Here is an 18,029-nt window from a genome sequence, read left to right on the forward strand (position 1 = left end):
AGTTAAAAGCAACCACTCTGACCACCATTTGCACACAGGCTCATAGGTTTGCTTTCATGCTACTTTGTCTAATGTCTTTCACCATATTCTTAAAAACTGTCACATAAACTCATTACCTCTTATAAACCTGAAAAGATACACTCTTGCAATGCTGCGGAAGAGCCTCCCCCTGCTCCTTCCTTACCTGGGTACTACACAACAGGGGCGGCCAATTTTTTCTGTAAATGGTGAGATGGTAAATATATGGGCCATCCGGTCTCTGTCACAACTAATCCATTCTGCCTTTGTAGAATGAAAGTGGCCACAGACAACATGTAACTAAATGAGCATGGCTGCGTTCCAATAAAACTTAGCTTATGGACACTGGAATTTGAATCCATATCATATTCAAGTGTCAAAAATATTATTCTTAGGGCCAGCCTGGTTGCGTAGTGGTTAAGGCCACATGCTCCGCTTCAGTGGCCTGGGGTTCGCAGGTGTGGATCCCGGGTGCGGACCGACACACTGCTCATCAAGCCATGCTGTGGCAGGCGTCCCACATATAAAGTAGAGGAAGATGGGCACAGATGTTAGCCCAGGGCCAGTCTTCCTCAGCAAAAAGAAGAGGATTGGCAACAGGTGTTAGCTCAGGGCTAATCTTTCTCACCAAAAAAAATATACATATATTATTCTTCATTTGATTTTTTCAATTATTTAAAAAAATGTAATAACCACTCCTGGCTCACACTCTGCAGGAAAGAGGCAGTGGGTAGGACTTGGCCCTGGGGCTGTAGCTTGCTGATATGCTTATCTTGGGCGTGCTTGTCAAACTTGTGAGGAACAAGCTGGGATAAAGTAAGGAGAGTGAAAATGCTGAACAACAAAACCAAAATCAAAAACCTGTGATGGGCTGAAAAACAAATTCAAAAACATCAGGAAGAGATTGAACAGGGATAACCTAGTCTGATTCCTGTACAACTGGACGTTATTTCACTCTGGAAAGAGAACTAGAAATTATACATCATATGAACAAAAGCCCACAGCCTCTCTAAGTGTAACACGGAGTTGTAAGGACATTCATCCAGAGACAGTCAGAGCAGTGGTCAGCGCACAGGCTCGGAGCTGGGCTCGAATCTCAGTGTCATCAAATGACCAAGCCACTTTGGACAAGTCACTGACCCTCTTTGTGCCTCAGTTTTCTCACAAATGAGATTCCTACTTGCGAGGTTTGTTGGGAGGATTGAATGAATTAGTACACAGAAGGTGCTTAGACACTAAGTGCTCTAACGGCCAAAAAATGTTAGCCACACTTTGGACATTATTAAGTTGAGCATCTGTATCCCAATCACACATACAGAGAAAGGAGGCACAGGGTACTGTGGCCACACTCATTGGATGCAGGGTTTTAGTGAGAAACGTTCATGTTTTAAAATTCAATAAATAAATTTATTTTGAGATAATTATCGATTCATATACAGTTGTAAGAAATAATACAGAGACATCCTGTATACCCTTCATCCAGTTTCCCTCAATGGTGACATCTCGCATAACTATAACACAATAATGCAACCAGGAAATTGACACTGATACAACCCACAGAGTTTATTCAGACTCAGCTGTGCAGGCACTCAGTCGTGTGTGTGTGTGTGTGTGTGTGTGTGTGTGTATTTAGTTCTTTGCAAGCCTATTCCTCAGCAGGAGCTTCTAGATAGAAAATTAGGTCATCAGTTCAGTAATTTAAATGATATTGAAGAAGATAGTTGCATAAATTCATGTAGATCTCACACTTGAATATCACTACCAACATATTTGAAGTAAGAATGGCTCTCTGCTGGAAACTCAGCACATCCGATCTGACTGTGCCTCTTCTTTTCATTTCTCTCCACCACCCGTCACTCTCAAGACTTTACTCTGAAGAACTAAGACACATGGGTAAGGAGACTAAAAAATAAAACTTCTCTTCATGCTTCACACCAGACTATTGAAAGAGAGGTAGAAGGCTTAATTCTTTTCATACAGATTTTGAAAATACATTTCATCATTACCCCAAGGGGCCTTTGAGCCTGGACTCCTCTTCACTTCACGTTGGGCAAGGTGATGTGATCCAGAAGGGCAGAGAAGGCCCTGCAGAGGTGCTCAGCTCCATGATACAGCTCCGTGTTTCCTGAAGGCTGCGGGTCTGAAACCAGCAAACCGGAGAGGCCTTCAGAGACAGCACCTGTATGTTCTCAAGCTGATCTGGATAAAGATCCAGCAAAGAGAAGAAACAGCACCCACCCTCCTCAGTTCCTGAGGACAATGCCCTTTCTCTAAGCTGGCTGGCAAATGAGATGGCCGTTATTTACCCTGATCAATTACTAATGCAACCAGGGTGTGGGTTCTCAAAGGGCGTTTTCCCACGATCCCGAACACACATCTGAGCCGCCAGAGAGCCCACTCAAAAGTAGCGGTTTTCAAACTCTGGTGTATATCAGAATCACCTGGAGAGTTTTAAAACAGATTGGTAGGTCCCACCCTCAGAGTTCTGATTCAGTATATACAATGGTTAATTTTGTGTGTCCACTTGATTGTACTACGGTGCCCAGATATTATTCTGAAAAAACACTGAATAAACATTATTCTGGGTGTGTCTGTGAGGGTGTTTCTGGATGAGGTTAACATTTGAATAGGTAGACTGAGTAAAGCAGAATGCCCTCCCTAATACGGATGGACCTCATCCAGTCAATTGAAAGTCTGAATAGAACACAAAGGCTGAGTAAGAGAATTCCTTCTGCCTATCTGCCTTCCAGCTGGGACCTCAGTTTTCTTCTGCCTTCGGACTCAGGATGAAACGTCAGCTCTTCCTGAGTCTCGAGCCCGCCAGCTTTTGTCCTGGAACACATGTCAGCTCTCCTGGGTCTCCAGCTTGCTGACTGTAGATCTTGGGACTTCTCAGCCTCCATAATTATGGGAGCTAATTCCTTATGATAAATCTCTTTCTATGCATCAACATGTAGTATAACTTTGTGTAATTAATAAATAAGATCACAGGAAATGAAAACAGGGAAGGGCTTATTTTGTCAGTTACACACTTTAGTTACATGATTTATGTTGTGGCTCCATCTGTGCTGCTTTCCCTTGAGCATAAGAGGAGAGGGTCCGTGCCTTTTTCACTCTACCTGTTCTCTAACACTGCTTCAGAGCCACAAGGACCTTGAATAAACAACATTTTCCTGCCTGAATAAAAACGTGTCCAGAGGCAAACTTATTTCAGGATATTCTGTTTCTCAATCTACAGTAATAAATCTTAAAATACAGCAAAAAAGATCTAGGAGAGGAATAACCTATCTCACACACGGTAGTTTTCTTGTTGGTTGGTTGTTTTCTTCTTAAGCCCCAGTCCCTTGAAATGTTAAAAATAGCCAAAGATATGCACCTGCCTCCTAGCATGTTGCTGGGCGTACAGTTGGAATTCAATCCATACAGGGACTGAACGAACAGAGCACATGGAGGAGGCCCACTGAGATGTTAGATAGAAAGACCTGTGCAGTCAACAGTCCAGAGGAAATCACAATGGGAAAATATTCACTCAAATGGAATTAAGAATCTGTCTGGTCCCTGAATGAATCAGGGATGTGAGAGAAGGCTATCAGAATGATGGATTTAGAGGTTAAAAGTCTTAGGTTATCTTCTCTATGACTGCTCTTCTGGGCAACTGACACACTGAGCCTGTGTCTTCCTTATGCCAACAATTAATGAAGTGAACCAGTATGTGTTGAACACCTGCTCTGTACTAAGACCTCTCCCGTGAGCTCCAGATTGCCCATGTTGCTGACACTCTGATGTCTCCATTGCGAGGACTCTCAGAAGACTCACACTTCATGTGTTCAGAACAGAACTCTTGACTTGCCGGCCTCCAGCTCAGCTTTGCCAGCTTTCCTCATCGCAGTAAGTGAGTCACCATCCACCCAGGCCAAGCCGCCATCTCTTCTTGCCTAGACTACCGTAGGCTCTTACCCAGTCTCTGCTCACCCCTGCCCTGCTCCAAGCCACTTTCCACACAATGCCAGAGTGTTTTATAAACATAAATCTACCCCTTTCAAAATGAATGCCCAGCATCCAGCACCTGCTTGGCACATAGTAATGCTTGATGACTACTCGTTGAATGAATGAATGAGTGAATGAAGGATAAACCAACTAGACATTTTTTCCTACCTTCATGGAAGTTAATGCTGGAACTCTGTGTATCTTTTCCCATCAAGAAAAATTACTTTTACATGCATGAGGGAGAGAAACAGAGAGAGAGATTCATTAAGGTTTCAGTACAGACCACTGCGGTTCCCAGGCAACATCTGAGAAGACACCATCTAAACAAGTGCGATAAAGATACAATGTTGAACATCTCTTTCCTGAGTTTGCTAAAGCACTGCTCTTTATTTTCCTACAACTTGCTAAAATTCAACCTTCATTTTCTGATTATTTAAAATAGCAGTTTAGATGATGGTTCCAGGTGGGGATAAAGGAACAGGAATAATAGTCCCACATCCCACCCCCATCCATGCCCTCCTAACCCCATCACTTCACCCCCTGCCCTCCCTTCCCATCCTTGAAAACTGCAGGGCAAAGGGCTGGCAAAGAGGGATGGGAGAGAAGCTGGGAAAAGAATTTCAGAGATGTACATGGGAAATTCCACTCACAAATGGAAAGAAAATAATTTAATGAGAGAGTAAGACTAGAGTATTATGTCCTCTTTCTGTCACCACGGAAGCAAGTAGCATTAGACGCTCTTTCAAATCTAATTCCTTTACTACAAGTTTGAACGAATTATTTGCTACTGATTTTCAATCCAACATTTGGAATTTAAAGAGGTTTGGGGAACCCCTTCTACATACTTTCTCTTTTTGATTAAGCTCCCGTAGCCTCTTGAAATTCTATTATCCCAGATCTGGATACTGAACGACTCTGTTCAGTTAATGTCAACAACCGCCCCCACGCTGACCATTGGGCTTGCTGTTTTAGTTTTAGTAAGCCTTAAGTCATATAAAGTTCATCTTAATTTCCAAAATGAGTTGACTCCTTAGCAAAGCTCCAATCAAAGTGTAGTCAGCTCCTAGGACACTCACAACACTGGGTGAAGACGTTGGCACTCTGTCTCAGGAAATCTTAGCATGTTACAAACAGCAGATCTTTCTAATTTTCCCAACAATTCTCAAATTAAAAAAAAAACACGGACAGTAAAATGATCAGAAGCTTCCTGCTGATATCTGAAACACTGATATCATTGACAGAGATAGAAGCAAAACAAGGTGACCAACACCTCACTCAGTTTGCTTGCCTTTCCACACCCTCACCAGTGCGGTGATCACACTTTGTCTCTGATGAAGTTTGGTGTAATCTGGTAAGCATGCACAGATTATACATAAATTATGGAGTGTATTTTTATAATCCATCTTGCCAATGACTAAGGAGAGTTTACAAACAGGATCATACTCAATACCAGATTGAATAAGGATATAAACTTAATAAGGAATATTTGAATGAAGAGTGACAGTGTTTAATAAATGCAAACAGTAGCCTGAACATTAACATAGATCCTATGCTTAAAAGTCTCAAAGAAATAAGACTGGTATAAAACAGATAAGACTATAAATTTAAATCTTATCAATTAGTGTTTGCTGAGTCATCACAAAGTATACAATACTATAATAACCCAAAGGGGAAATGTGCGCCTTCCTGCGAGTATCATAAGTACTTTTGTATAATAACGCATACTTCCTGCAGAAGCATCTCAATGGTTCTATTTATTTATTTTTATTTTTTATTTTTTGTGAGGAAGATCATCCCTGAGCTGACATCCGTGCTAATCCTCCTCTTTTTGCTGAGGAAGACCAGCTCTGAGCTAACATCTATTACCAATCCTCCTCCTTTTTTTTTCCCCAAAGCCCCAGTAGATAGTTGTATGTCATAGTTGCACATCCTTCTAGTTGCTGTATGTGGGACGCGGCCTCAGCATGGCCGGAGAAGCGGTGCGTCGGTGCACGCCCGGGATCCAAACCCCAGGCCGCCAGTAGCGGAGCGTGGGCACTTAACCGCTAAGCCACGGGGCCGGCCCATCAATGGTTCTATTTAAACTGTAAATGGAAGCAGAGGTAAATTTTTTGAGACACATATTTTTTATATTTTCTACAAAATTGGATAATGCTAATTGCATCTTTACACGTTATTGCATCATCTGAATTTAGAAATAAGCTTTACCTTTTCATGATTTTCCTTTTAATGATATAATGATGTGTGTGGATATAAATATACATATATATTTATATATCTAGACCTTGATAAAGTCACTTAACATATGCACGGATCTTTCAGCTTTAGGTATCAAACTGCACGGCTTTGGGATATTGTCTTCCAAATGCGTGTGGTGTCCCTGGTCCCCTAGGAATCTGATGTGCAGTACACCCTACTGCACCCGTGAGGCCTGACCCAACACAACATTCTAGAAGTCAGCAACTGTCATAAGCTCAATTGGAGAAACAAAACAAAAAATAAAAATGAGATGAAGACGTCAAATACTAAAAGAATTTCTAGAATAAAAGCCAAATTTTTATGTGAAATTTTCCTAAAAATGTCAAGTGGATATTGACTTTGCTTTGAATACTCATCATGACCCCAGCGACGCGCAGATGGAAACACAGTGGGTGGGATCTTGCGTCGGCCTGAGAATCAGGCACAAGGAGTCCCAGCCTGTCTCTGTCTCAGGAGTCTGAGCATGCTTCCAGCATCTCTGTGATCTTGTTTTCTCTAATACAAGGATTGTACTCCAACTCCCGTCACAGTAGAGATGCTTAGAATCACCAGATAATTACTTCATTGGCTTGGCTTTACCAAGGTCAACATACTACTGATTTATTATGTACCCATTGACTTATTATGTCACCAACCGTTATGGACTGAATTGTGTCTCCCTCCCCAAATTCATAGACTGAAGTCCTAACCCCCCGTACTTCAGATGGTGACTATTTGGAGACACAGTCTTTAAAGAGTTAATTAAATTAAAATGAAGTTATATGGGTGGGTGTGTCCTAATCCAATCTGGGTCGTGTCTCCATAAGATGAGGAAATTCATAGAGGGACACTCACAGAGGAAACATGGTGTGAAAACACAGGGAGCAGACAGCAGTCTACAAGCCAAGGAGAGGGACCTCAGAAGACACCAATGCTGCCGACACCTTGATCTCAGGCTTCCAGCCTCCAGGATTGTGAGAACATAAATTTTTATTGTTTATGCCACCCAGTCTGTGGTACTTTGTTATGGCAGCTGTAGCAAACTAACAGACCAACTCAGAAATATTTTGAGACGGCCTCCTCTGTTGCAGAAACACATGAGAATGTTATCTTTTGTTTTATCACGAGTCTCCAGATGATGGCTCCAACAGAAAAGGTCTTAGGCTTTTTAAAAAGAAATGGATATAGATATAGATATCAAGATAACAAAACACTCTATCTATAAATAGGACGATGTCACTCTGAAACAGAAGAAATAACTATAGCAAAGAAGGATTTTAAAAAAGAGCCTTGAGAATTTAGCAATGAGTCATAGCTCGTGCAGCAGATGATGATAATGATGGTACTACTTATAATGTAGAAACCTTAATCAATTACTCTCTAGAAAGAGAGCATCATTCTACTCCCACTTTTAAATGGTAGCATCAGGCTGCCCAGTTATATTATGTTTTAGTACCATTGATAATAATAATTTCAATAGCAAAACAACAGGCATTTATTGAATTCTTGGTACGTACCAGGTGCTATACTAAAATCTCTTATGGTTTATCACCTTTAATGGTCACGATAACCCTACGAATTAGGCAACAATAGAATCAAATTCAAAGATGCTACCGATGTCCAAAAGATTCACAGCTCTAACTGTTACTCACTAGATGAATTGTAGCTGTAGGGCTAATGTCATAAAATCAAGTGTTTTAAGAGGCAGCCTGAATCCCTGGCCATCACTATCTCCATCGATTGTGAAAATCTTACCTGATGCCATTTCTAGAGTGAAGGCATCTGTGAGTTTTGACAACAATCCTTGCAGCTCCTCTTCCTCCAGCTCATCCTTTCCCTCCTGGGTGTTAACTGTCTCTTTATTTTCCACAGGTGCCAGAGCAGGATGGTTCATTTCAGCAGGAGCAATTTAGGGGGTGTCCAGTAGAAGTCCTTCCTGGGAACTGGGTAGGGAGCTGAAGATTTCCTTCGAGGTCTTTTGTGCTTGGATTTGTGCCCTGGGGCTTCGCATTGACCTCGCCTGCAAAACAGTCTGTGGTGAGTCTGCATTTGGTGGAGCATGCTCTGTGTTTGCTTGACTTCGGTGACTTTTGTCAGTCACGGTGTGGGTAGGAAGAGCTTCCTTTTCTGAACCATCCTCAGTGGCATTCTTGATCTGGGAAGAATCTCTTCCCCTCCAAAACCTTTCACCCTTTCCATGGTCACCCTTGGAAACCATATTTTGACAGGAAGAAGACGAAGGATGTAGTGGCTGCAATATTGCCTGAGCAAAGAAAAGTTTATGAAGAAATTAACATTTATTTTAATTTTTTTCATAAATGCATTAAATTTCAATATTCCAACAGTAAATTTTAATGCAAAATTTTTCTTTCTCCTCTTTAAATACATTACTATTAATTTTATTTTATGCTGTTAATTTAATGTTAACCAAAAACTGTCTACAAATGTTAGAACAGCTCAAATTCTAAAATATCACAGGAAATAATCATAAGGAATTTGGTAAAATTCTAGCTTCTAAAAGCTCAAGTTCTAAAAATATCACAAGGAATTTCTGAAAACATCAGCATATATTGAGTTGATACATAAAAAGCATCACAATAAAACATGTTTGTAATGATCTGTCTAGGTGGGTATGTTGTGAGGGGTTTCATAAGCCATGGGTAGAAAACCGAGGGGGTGTGCTCCCTACAAAGCACAGACTCTAGAGGTCCACAAGGTCAAATTATTTTCACGATGATAGTTAGATGTTATTTGCCTGTTCATTGTGTTGACATTTGCCCTGATGATGCACAATCAAGACTAAGTGAACTAAAGCTGCTGTTGCCTTAGCGCAAATGCAGGCAGCATCGCCAGACAGTGCTGGTGGTCGCGGTGTTCTGCACCATCGTGCAGGCACAGTTAAAAAAAAAAATAAGCCAGATCAACTTAAGAATATCCTTGATGGTGTAGCAAAAATTCTTAATTTTCTTAATAATAACACGTCTTTTAATATTGTATGTGATGAAATGGAAAGTATGCATGAAATACTTCTGATGTTTACTGAACTCAAAGTTGTCTTTTGTGCTAAAGAATGACTTACTATGTTATTCAGACTTGGGTTATTGGCAAACATTTTCTCAAAAATGAATGAATTGAGACTGTCATAGTAAGGAAAACAATTAACATGTGTCGCCAATTTTAACAGTTGATATTTAAGCAAGAATTAGAATTTTGGAAAACATATCTATCACCATGAGCTCACTAGCTTCCCAATTCTTAAAGGCTTTTCTCATGAGATTAGTGCTGATATTAATGAATGTGATTTTTTAAAATCTTGTATAATGAAATAGGTGAACATTAAGAAGTTCGGCATAGTTCAGTGAACTTCCAGATGACCAATGTATGATGCTACAAAGTCAAGCGTGGGCAGAAGACTCATGCAAAGAGCACAACAGAACATCATATTCTAGTGAAACAGAGGGTGAAATTGATATGATTTCAGATTCGATATTGCAACCATCCTTTCAGAAACGATCGTTTATCATGTTTTGGTGTAGTATCAAAGAGGATCTCCAATTATCTGAACAGGCTATTAAAATATTCCTCTTTTTCAACTGCAAATCTACATGAGGCCAGATTTCTTCATATACTCCAACCAAAACATCTTGCAACAGATTGAATGCTGAAGCAGTTATGAAAATCCAGCTGTCTTTTATTAAGCCAGACATTAAAGAGATTTGTAAAAAATGTGAAACAATGCCACTCTTCTAAGTTTAAAAAACAATATGTAGTTACTGTTTAAAGATGTTACTCATATAATGTGTTTATTATTTTCATTGTAAATTAGTCAATACGTTATTTTTAAACTACTTCTTAGTTTTAATTTTGATCATGGTAAATAGTGATACATATAACCCACAAAAGCTCCTTGGAATCCTCAAAAATTTTTAAGAATGTGAAAGGGATGCTGAGACCAAAAGGTTCAAGAATCAATGCTGTGAAGAACCCCTTTGGCCCGGTGTGTTGTTTCTACATGGTACCGGCACTGTTCTCTCCCAAGGGCTCTGCCTTCACGAAGGGGGGGATACGGTCTGGAGGATGAAGGGAGGAGCTGGTCGGGGTACAGAGAGAAGAGGGAAAGGGAAGAGGCTGATCAGAGTGAGCGCGAAGCTTCAGGCTGCAGCCCTCCCTCGGCTGGAGGATTCAAGGTCAGAGTTCCAGATGGTCCAGAGGCCAGTGTCTCCCACTGTTTATACCTGCAGATCCTGTCCCATCTGCTGTAGCGTGGTCCACAGACTATCCTGGTTCGTTGTGAGTTCGTGAATCCTTGTTTCAAATCTGCAACTTTTTTCTTCCTGGGAGGCATATATGGCTCGCAACTTGTCCTTGTGTCGTTGTAACCGTTTTTTAAGGAGCCTGGAAAGAGGACAGGTCTGAGCGGCTGGAAAGGCAAGAGGCCAGCGCACCACCTAGAGCCCGCAGGACGTGCCTCAGGTCCCGTCTGCAGGGGAAGACGCTGGAGATGCCTGCATCTCGCCTGCTCTCTGCAGTGATCAACGTTTCAGACTGTTCCACTGCTCACCACGTACAGCTGCCCTTGGTGTCTACTATACACACAATTCCACTAAGAATTTTGATGGCTTTAGAGTTGTTTTAGAAAACTCGGCACATGTGTTGTGGATTGCTTTTGACAGCATACTTCACCAGCTTCATAAATGTGAATACTGACGTTATTCATTCTCCTTTTATCTAGAAACACTCTATTTAGAAGGACAGTAAACATGTCATGCTAAACACCTAACACCTGCCCAAGACCACAGGGAAGGGACAAGTGATGCAATTCATGAGTGTGGTCTGCTGGGCTTCCCTTCCTAAGTCTAGTGGTTCTTTGGCTTAAGAACAAACCAAGTAGCCGGGGTGATTCTTTTAAAACATAAGGCAGACCCCGACACTCCTCTGCTCAAAACCCTCCAAGGGTTCCCTCCTTATTTAGGTTAAGCCAAAGTCCTTAAGGAGGCGGACAAGGCCTGACAAGAGGGCCACGACCCCTTCCCCTCCTTGACCTCCTCTCTGCTTTCTGCTGCTCGCTCACGGCCACACAGAGTGCTTGTCAGCTCTTTGAACACACGAGGCACGTTCTCCCCTCAGTCTGCTCTTTTGGCCCCTCTGCCTGGACCCCTCCTTCCCCAGCTCTTGCTCGGCGCCCTCCCTCATCTTCAAGTCTTTGCTCACCATCGTAATTTCAGTGAGGCCATCCCTGACCGCCCTACTGAAAATTGCAAACCAGAACCCCCAGCCTCACCTCCAGCACCTCCCCTCTCCTTCCCGACTTTCCCCCCTGGCTTTTTGTCACATCAAATTGCTACAGAGCTTGAAGAGATCTTAGGTTTTGACTTAGTCTCCAGCCTTCAAACCTCTGGATAGTCACATTATAATGACATACTACCTGTCTTACTTATTATTTTACTTACATATTCCTCACTCTATTACTTAAGAATTGCTTATTGTCTCTTTATTCTGGCAACTTTTTGTTTTCTATTTTGCTTGTTGCCATATCCCCAGGCCTAAAACAGTTCCTGTTACAGAGTATGTATACAATTAAAGTTGGCTAACTAAAGTACAATCTTATTCTTTAATCAGTGCTGTTGGCATATTTGTGGAATTTGTGGAAATTGGCTCTCTGGTGGGAAATGCAACATTTCTCAAGGTTAGAGCCTTTGAAATTCCTAATTGCTATAGATCTTGGAGAGGTCTTGGAATTTATTTTGGGCTCCCATCCAAAGCAAGCATCTCTAAAGGAGAGCCCTCAAACTTCTGGACACTCACACTCAGGTGAAACAGGAGTCTGACTCTAAAATCCTGGATCATAATTGGAGCCTCAAGTACACGTTTATGAGGGGTTTTTCGGAAAGGAGTCAGCCCAGGGATTTTATATAGCAGACAACAAAGAAACCTTCTCAGAAGGCCTCTCTAGACTGCATTCTCTGTCCTTGGAGTGTGGTCACAGGTGCTATCAGTTTCTCTTTCTCCCATGTGTCCACCACACCCACCCCCTTCCTCCCCTCTGGTCCATCCACCTCGCCTGGACAGCAGAAGGCCTGTACCCCACCCTTCCACAATCAAGGGGAAGATAGGCAAAGCCCTAAAATAGTGCAGTTCTTTTCTTATCTGCTTTTTTCTTTTTTTGAGGAAGATCGGCCCTGAGCTAACATCTGCCAATCCTCCTCTTTCTTTTGCTGAGGAAGACTGGCCCGGGGCTAACATCCATGCCCATCTTCCTCCACTTTACATGGGACGCCGCCACAGCATGGCCTGACAAGTCGTGCGTCGGTGAGCGCCCGGGATCCGAACCGGCGAACCCCGGGCAGCCGCAGCGGAGCGCGCGCACTTAACTGCTTGTGCCACGTGGCCAGCCCCTTATCTGCTTTTTTTTAAAAGAGAAATTCTCATGGAGAGTTTCCGGTGAACATAATTTACTGATGCCAATTTTTCCAGCACCTGGGCGCCTAATACTTTCCAGGCAAATATCCACTGTTAACAAACAGTTCAGATCATTTGAGAAATGATTCCTTTCAAATGATCTGAAGTCTGCCTTTCTAAACTTGCATATCCTCATATGTAGTTCTGCTTTCTGGAGATAAGGAGCTTGAGTCTCCCATGTAGAATGCCTTCAGCTAGAATACAAATATTTCCAAGGCAAGTTAGTCCTGCACAGAGCAGTGAACACCACTTTCCTTGGTCAGCGCCCAGCAGGTATAGAGCGAAGGAGAAAACGCACGACTGAATGATACTCTTGCCTTTAACATAGTCTGAGGCTGCATTGCTTTTTAAATAATCAGTGACGCAAGGTTGGCTGTTATTGAACCTACAGGTAACTACATATCTCAGGTGTTTCCACACTGTTTGTTGTGAACCTGGGCCTATAATTGTAGGACTTGCATTTAATTCCTTCAAATTTGGTCTTTATTAGTTACCCCTTTATTAATTGTTCCAGACTCTGACATCTGAGTGACCCGAGATTCTCATTCAGCTCATCATCTACGTCTTTGGCATCATGTCACACTCATCTGAGGAGCATGCTCTCTACTATTTTATCCAAATCCTTGATGAAGATGATGGTGCAGACAGGAGCGAGGTCAAAGCCTGCACATGGACCTCGGTCATCGATCAGCCTCCCACTTTGTACACGCTGAGCTGATAAATACCTTCCTAGGAGACCAGCCATGTACACAGTGGGTATGAATGATATAAAAGGGAATAACTTAGTTTAAAAACAATCAGTTTGAGATAAATATTTTAAGAATTAAATTTTAAAGAATTAAATTTCAAAACTGCCTTTTATTGCTATACTACATTTCTTAATTTTATTTCCAATTTCTTTTCCTTATACCATGAAAAGAATTAAAATTGCTTTTAACATTTAAATTATTAAATTACTTTAAAAGTGTTATTAAGCTCCTTTTCATGAATTATCACAGATTTTAAAAATGTTCCTTGTCTTTCATACATTTATATTATGAAGCACATCTCATCATATACATATATATCTGAGCTATATATCTAGTAAATGCTCAATAAATTAATGATTATCTATAATGTATATATAGAAAATTGATAATAAAATAACATAATAAAGGAATGACAGCAGAAGACAGGAACTCAAGGAATGATTAGTTCCTTGAGACACAAGAAGAGGGTAAATATTTTCCAACCAACCTAATAAATCTGGTAGAAAGTTAGATGCTGTTAGAGAAAGCATACTGATTTCTTTAGAAGTAGGTAAAAGGAATAAAACGAGGCAATCACAACTCAAAACCTAATATAGTTATCCAGATGATTTTTGTTATGCTTAACTCTCAAATAGAGCCAAAATGCCCTTTTCCGTTCAGATTGTGCATAGGATTTCTCTGTTTAAGGAATGTCTTCCAAATTAAAAAAAAAAAAAAGAGCATGGTAAAATCTTTGTAGAAGATTTTCCTATAAAAGCAGAAGGAAATGCTACTGACACGTCCTTGCTGTCAGTGTGTGTGCGTCCTCATGGGCGCCTACCTCCTCTCCCTGTGGAGAGCATCAAGGGATTTGTGAGTCTTCCACAGGTCATTCCTAGTGTTGACCATGGTCTGGAGAAGCAAGAAATAGAGAAAGTAAGTTTTTTGGTTTGAATTTAATCCATATTCCTAAAAAGTCATCATAAGAACACGATAATTATATATATATATATATATATTTTTTTTTAAATACAGTCTATTTCAAAAAGTGACTGGTATTTGGGCTTGTGTCCAAATACAACGATGCAGATGTTCAGATGCTCTCAAAGTACAGTCACGGGATCTCATTTGTACATAATAGCTTTTTAAAAAGAGATTTAAACATAAAAAAGAGTTTTAGGCTTAAAAATAAGTGACAATAGTCTTTTGCCCACGTTAGGTTGCTGCCCAACATCTCCTTCCCCAAAGGCGTTCACGGATTATTTGGGTCTCATTCCTTCTCTTGGCTGGAGAACTCTTCACTGCTGCCTTCCACCTCCTACTTAAACTCGCTTGTCTTTCCATTGCTTCCTGCTTGGGTGAGTACTCAGAGCATCACTTCTCTGTGAATTCACCAGGTCTCTTTGAGTCAGTAACGGTCAGCTCAGTTCTCATGGAGGGGCTGTCCACCAACCCCGTCTCTCACACCACACTGCAGCCCAAGCACAGGGCCTGACTGACCCAGCCCAGCCCAGGCCCCGTGCACCAGCTGTGGCTCCCGCACGTCTGCATGGGAGATGGGATCTCGTTACTCTGCAGTTATCAGCAAGTGCGCTGCACCCCATGGCCTTCTCTCCTCCCCGCAAACGATCTGAGAAGGGGCTGGCCACCTTGGGAATGTTCTTCCATGGGAACAGCCTGAAAGAGGAAGAGGAAAGGGCAGGAGAAGAAACTGAGCTACAGACTTGAAGTCACATTCTCTGGTTGGTGCACACTCTTTGTGGCCCCTCCGAGTGACCTGTGTCTGTGCCTTGCAAATATTCAGACAGCTTCCACAAGCCTAGCATCGCCTTTGAGTCAGTGAACTTTATGTTATTAATATCAGTGTTATCAAATGGTACCTACTGTTCTGCAACTGAGAAGCATTTCAGGTTAGCACAGATGGACCTACCGTGGTAAATCCATAGAATAGAGGCCGTGGTTCATTTAGTTATTCGCAGTGGAAGGACATTAGGCTGCTTCCAATCTTTCAGAATCATAAGCAATGCTGCAGCGCACAAAGCTGTACGGCGGGTCGGTTCCCTGTTCATGTAGGTGCAAGGTCCTCAGGATTTAAGTTTAATGGACACTAGCCGTTTGCCCTCTTTGGGCACACACGTGCACACATGGGCACACACGTATGCAAACTTGAAAATGCACAGAATAAGGTCTGCAAAGACATTCCTCAAACAGTTTACCTCTGGGGAACTAGGGACCTGACCTGGGATGGGAATTATGGCTGAAAAGGACTTTACCTTTATCTGCAATAGTTTAACTTTTTATAAGGCAAACAGATTCAGGTCTTATTTGCATAATTAAAAATGTTTTCCTAAAAAATCAAAGAAAGAAATGTACTACATACATAAGACAGGCTGTAGCGACTTTAAAAATGAAAACGAGGTGAGAGGGAGTAAAAGGCAAGTGAAATAAAGGACGGAAACCAAACCAGGAAAACCTCGGAAGAAACAAAGGTTTCAGTGAAAACGGTCTGTGCTGTGGACACACCTTTTCTTCCTCTTTTATGAGAAGCAGGGAGCAGAGCAGCTCCTTGTTTGCCCTCACACTCGATGCCAGCTCTGGGCCGGGCACTGCAGCGGAGCCTGTTAGGTGTGCCAAGACGGTGCCTTTGAGGCTGTCCACAGGAGCTGGTGATGGCAGTGCTCGAGGACTGGAAGGACACCACCCAGGCAGCGCACAGGCCGCACCCCGGTTACCGGGCGGTCCCATGGCCCCCTCCACTTACGCTTCCCCCAGAACAACTGCTACATGGGAACGACAAGTCCTCTTTGATGATTGAAAAGCACCGCAGATGATCCTATTTTGAGGACCTTCCTTAGGATCAGACTACTGATTGCAGTGATTGAGGCACAGCTTACAAGTGGAGTCACACGTGGGAGGCGACTGCTCAACTGATTGGAAACATGACGACGCATTTGTAGAACGTACACTTAAAAAGAAAAAACATAAGAACATTTTGAATCCTTTTGACCAAAAAATTTTGTTGGGATTTTTTTAAAGTTTCCTCCTTCATCGTTATTTTTCTTCCACCTCCCTCTCTCCTCTCTTCCCTTCTAAAACTCCTGAACACTTTCCTTATGTAGGAACTGATTTCCCCTACTGTTTAATCACTTCAAATCTTATGATACCGAGTTGCCAAGTTAAGGCCCTGTGGGCAGAAGAAAGACTTATCTGTAAATAAGTTATATTCAGAAGTTCCGGGCAGGGCCGGCCCCGTGGCTTAGCGGTTGAGTGCGTGCGCTCCGCTGCTGGGGGCCCGGGTTCGCATCCTGGGCATGCACCGAGGCACCGCTTCTCCGGCCATGCTGAGGCCGAATCCCACATACAGCAACTAGAAGATGTGCAGCTATGACATACAACTATCTACTGGGACTTTGGGGGGAAAAAATAAATAAATAAAATCTTAAAAAAAAAGAAGTTCGGGGCAGAGACTCCAGATCTATGGACACTGGAGTAATCTAAAGATACCCAAGTTGAATGCAGCTTGCTTTTCAGATGCAGACTTAGGAACAGTCCCTTCAAAGCCAAGCTTTGTCCACTGAGGCAGTGAAGACACAACTCCCTGGGTGCACACCAGGGTGGCATGTACTGTGAGGTTAGGATGGCTCACTCTTTGGAGCAACAGGTCAGAGAAAATCCACGTTGCTCAGATCCACGGGAATGAGGGTAGGTTCTGCGTCTCGTGAAGGATGTCCCTATGGAGTCCCCTAAAACACGCCACAAAGAAACAACACAAATTATACTAGGATTACTCACATGTGCCACTCTGGCCAGTATTTCATAGTTCTTAGCTGGATAGAAAACCTACAATGAACTTTATCCTTGCAAATATCAGATTAACTTGATACTCTCTACTCTTCAGGAAAAATGATGCAATTGGTTATATTAAATAGGCCAAAGACTGACCAGTAGTTATGCATTTTCGGAATATTATAGGTTTTCCTAACAGACAGATTTGATCCTTCTGATACAAATGTGACTTTATTCTTTTAGGGTAAAAGTTGAGAGCATATGTGAGTTGAATTAAAGTAGAAATTTGAAGATTTGAAAAATGAATATAATGATAAGTTTAAAACACTTTTCATAACTAATCAATTTGAAAATCTTGATGAAATAGATAATTTTCTCAAGAAAATTAAATTATCAAAGTTAACTGAGGAAAGCATGAATAGACTTTTAAGCTTAAAAAACTAGAAAAATTTATCTAAATATTATAAAGGTTCCAGTGTCCTAGGGTTTTATTCTTAAATTGCAATGGCAATTGTTAAAAAAATAAATAGTTATTATGTTAGATAAGTTGTTTCAAATACAAGAAAAGATGAAAAATGACTAGTTGCTTAATGTAACCACCAAAACTCAAATGCTCAAAACTGACACAGATAGTGTTGAGAGAGACTATTCTGACTCATAAATGTTGCAATTCTAAATAAAAAATGATCAAATCAAATTGAAAATGTATTTAAAGAATAATCCTCTACAAAGAAGTATAGCTTTCAGTTCCAGCAGTGTCAGGAATGTTTACTCTCAAGGACTCTATTAATGCAATACCTCCAATAAGGAAAA

The 18,029-nt window shown here is 41.6% G+C and overlaps 1 protein-coding gene across 1 annotated transcript in view; it reads right to left on the minus strand.

Moving 5' to 3' along the window:
- Nucleotides 1–2,054: 2,054 nt before the first annotated feature.
- DYTN (dystrotelin) overlaps nt 2,055–18,029 on the minus strand; it is a 60,046-nt gene continuing 44,071 nt past the window's right edge. Inside the window, 3 exon segments of the mRNA XM_014784770.2 lie at nt 2,055–2,158; nt 7,999–8,506; nt 10,479–10,638. Of these exon segments, the coding sequence (XP_014640256.1) occupies nt 2,055–2,158; nt 7,999–8,506; nt 10,479–10,638 (772 nt within the window).

The sequence above is a fragment of the Ceratotherium simum genome, chromosome 9 (assembly GCF_057802395.1).
Source record: "Ceratotherium simum simum isolate JZ-2026a chromosome 9, ASM5780239v1, whole genome shotgun sequence".
Lineage (NCBI taxonomy): Eukaryota > Metazoa > Chordata > Mammalia > Perissodactyla > Rhinocerotidae > Ceratotherium > Ceratotherium simum.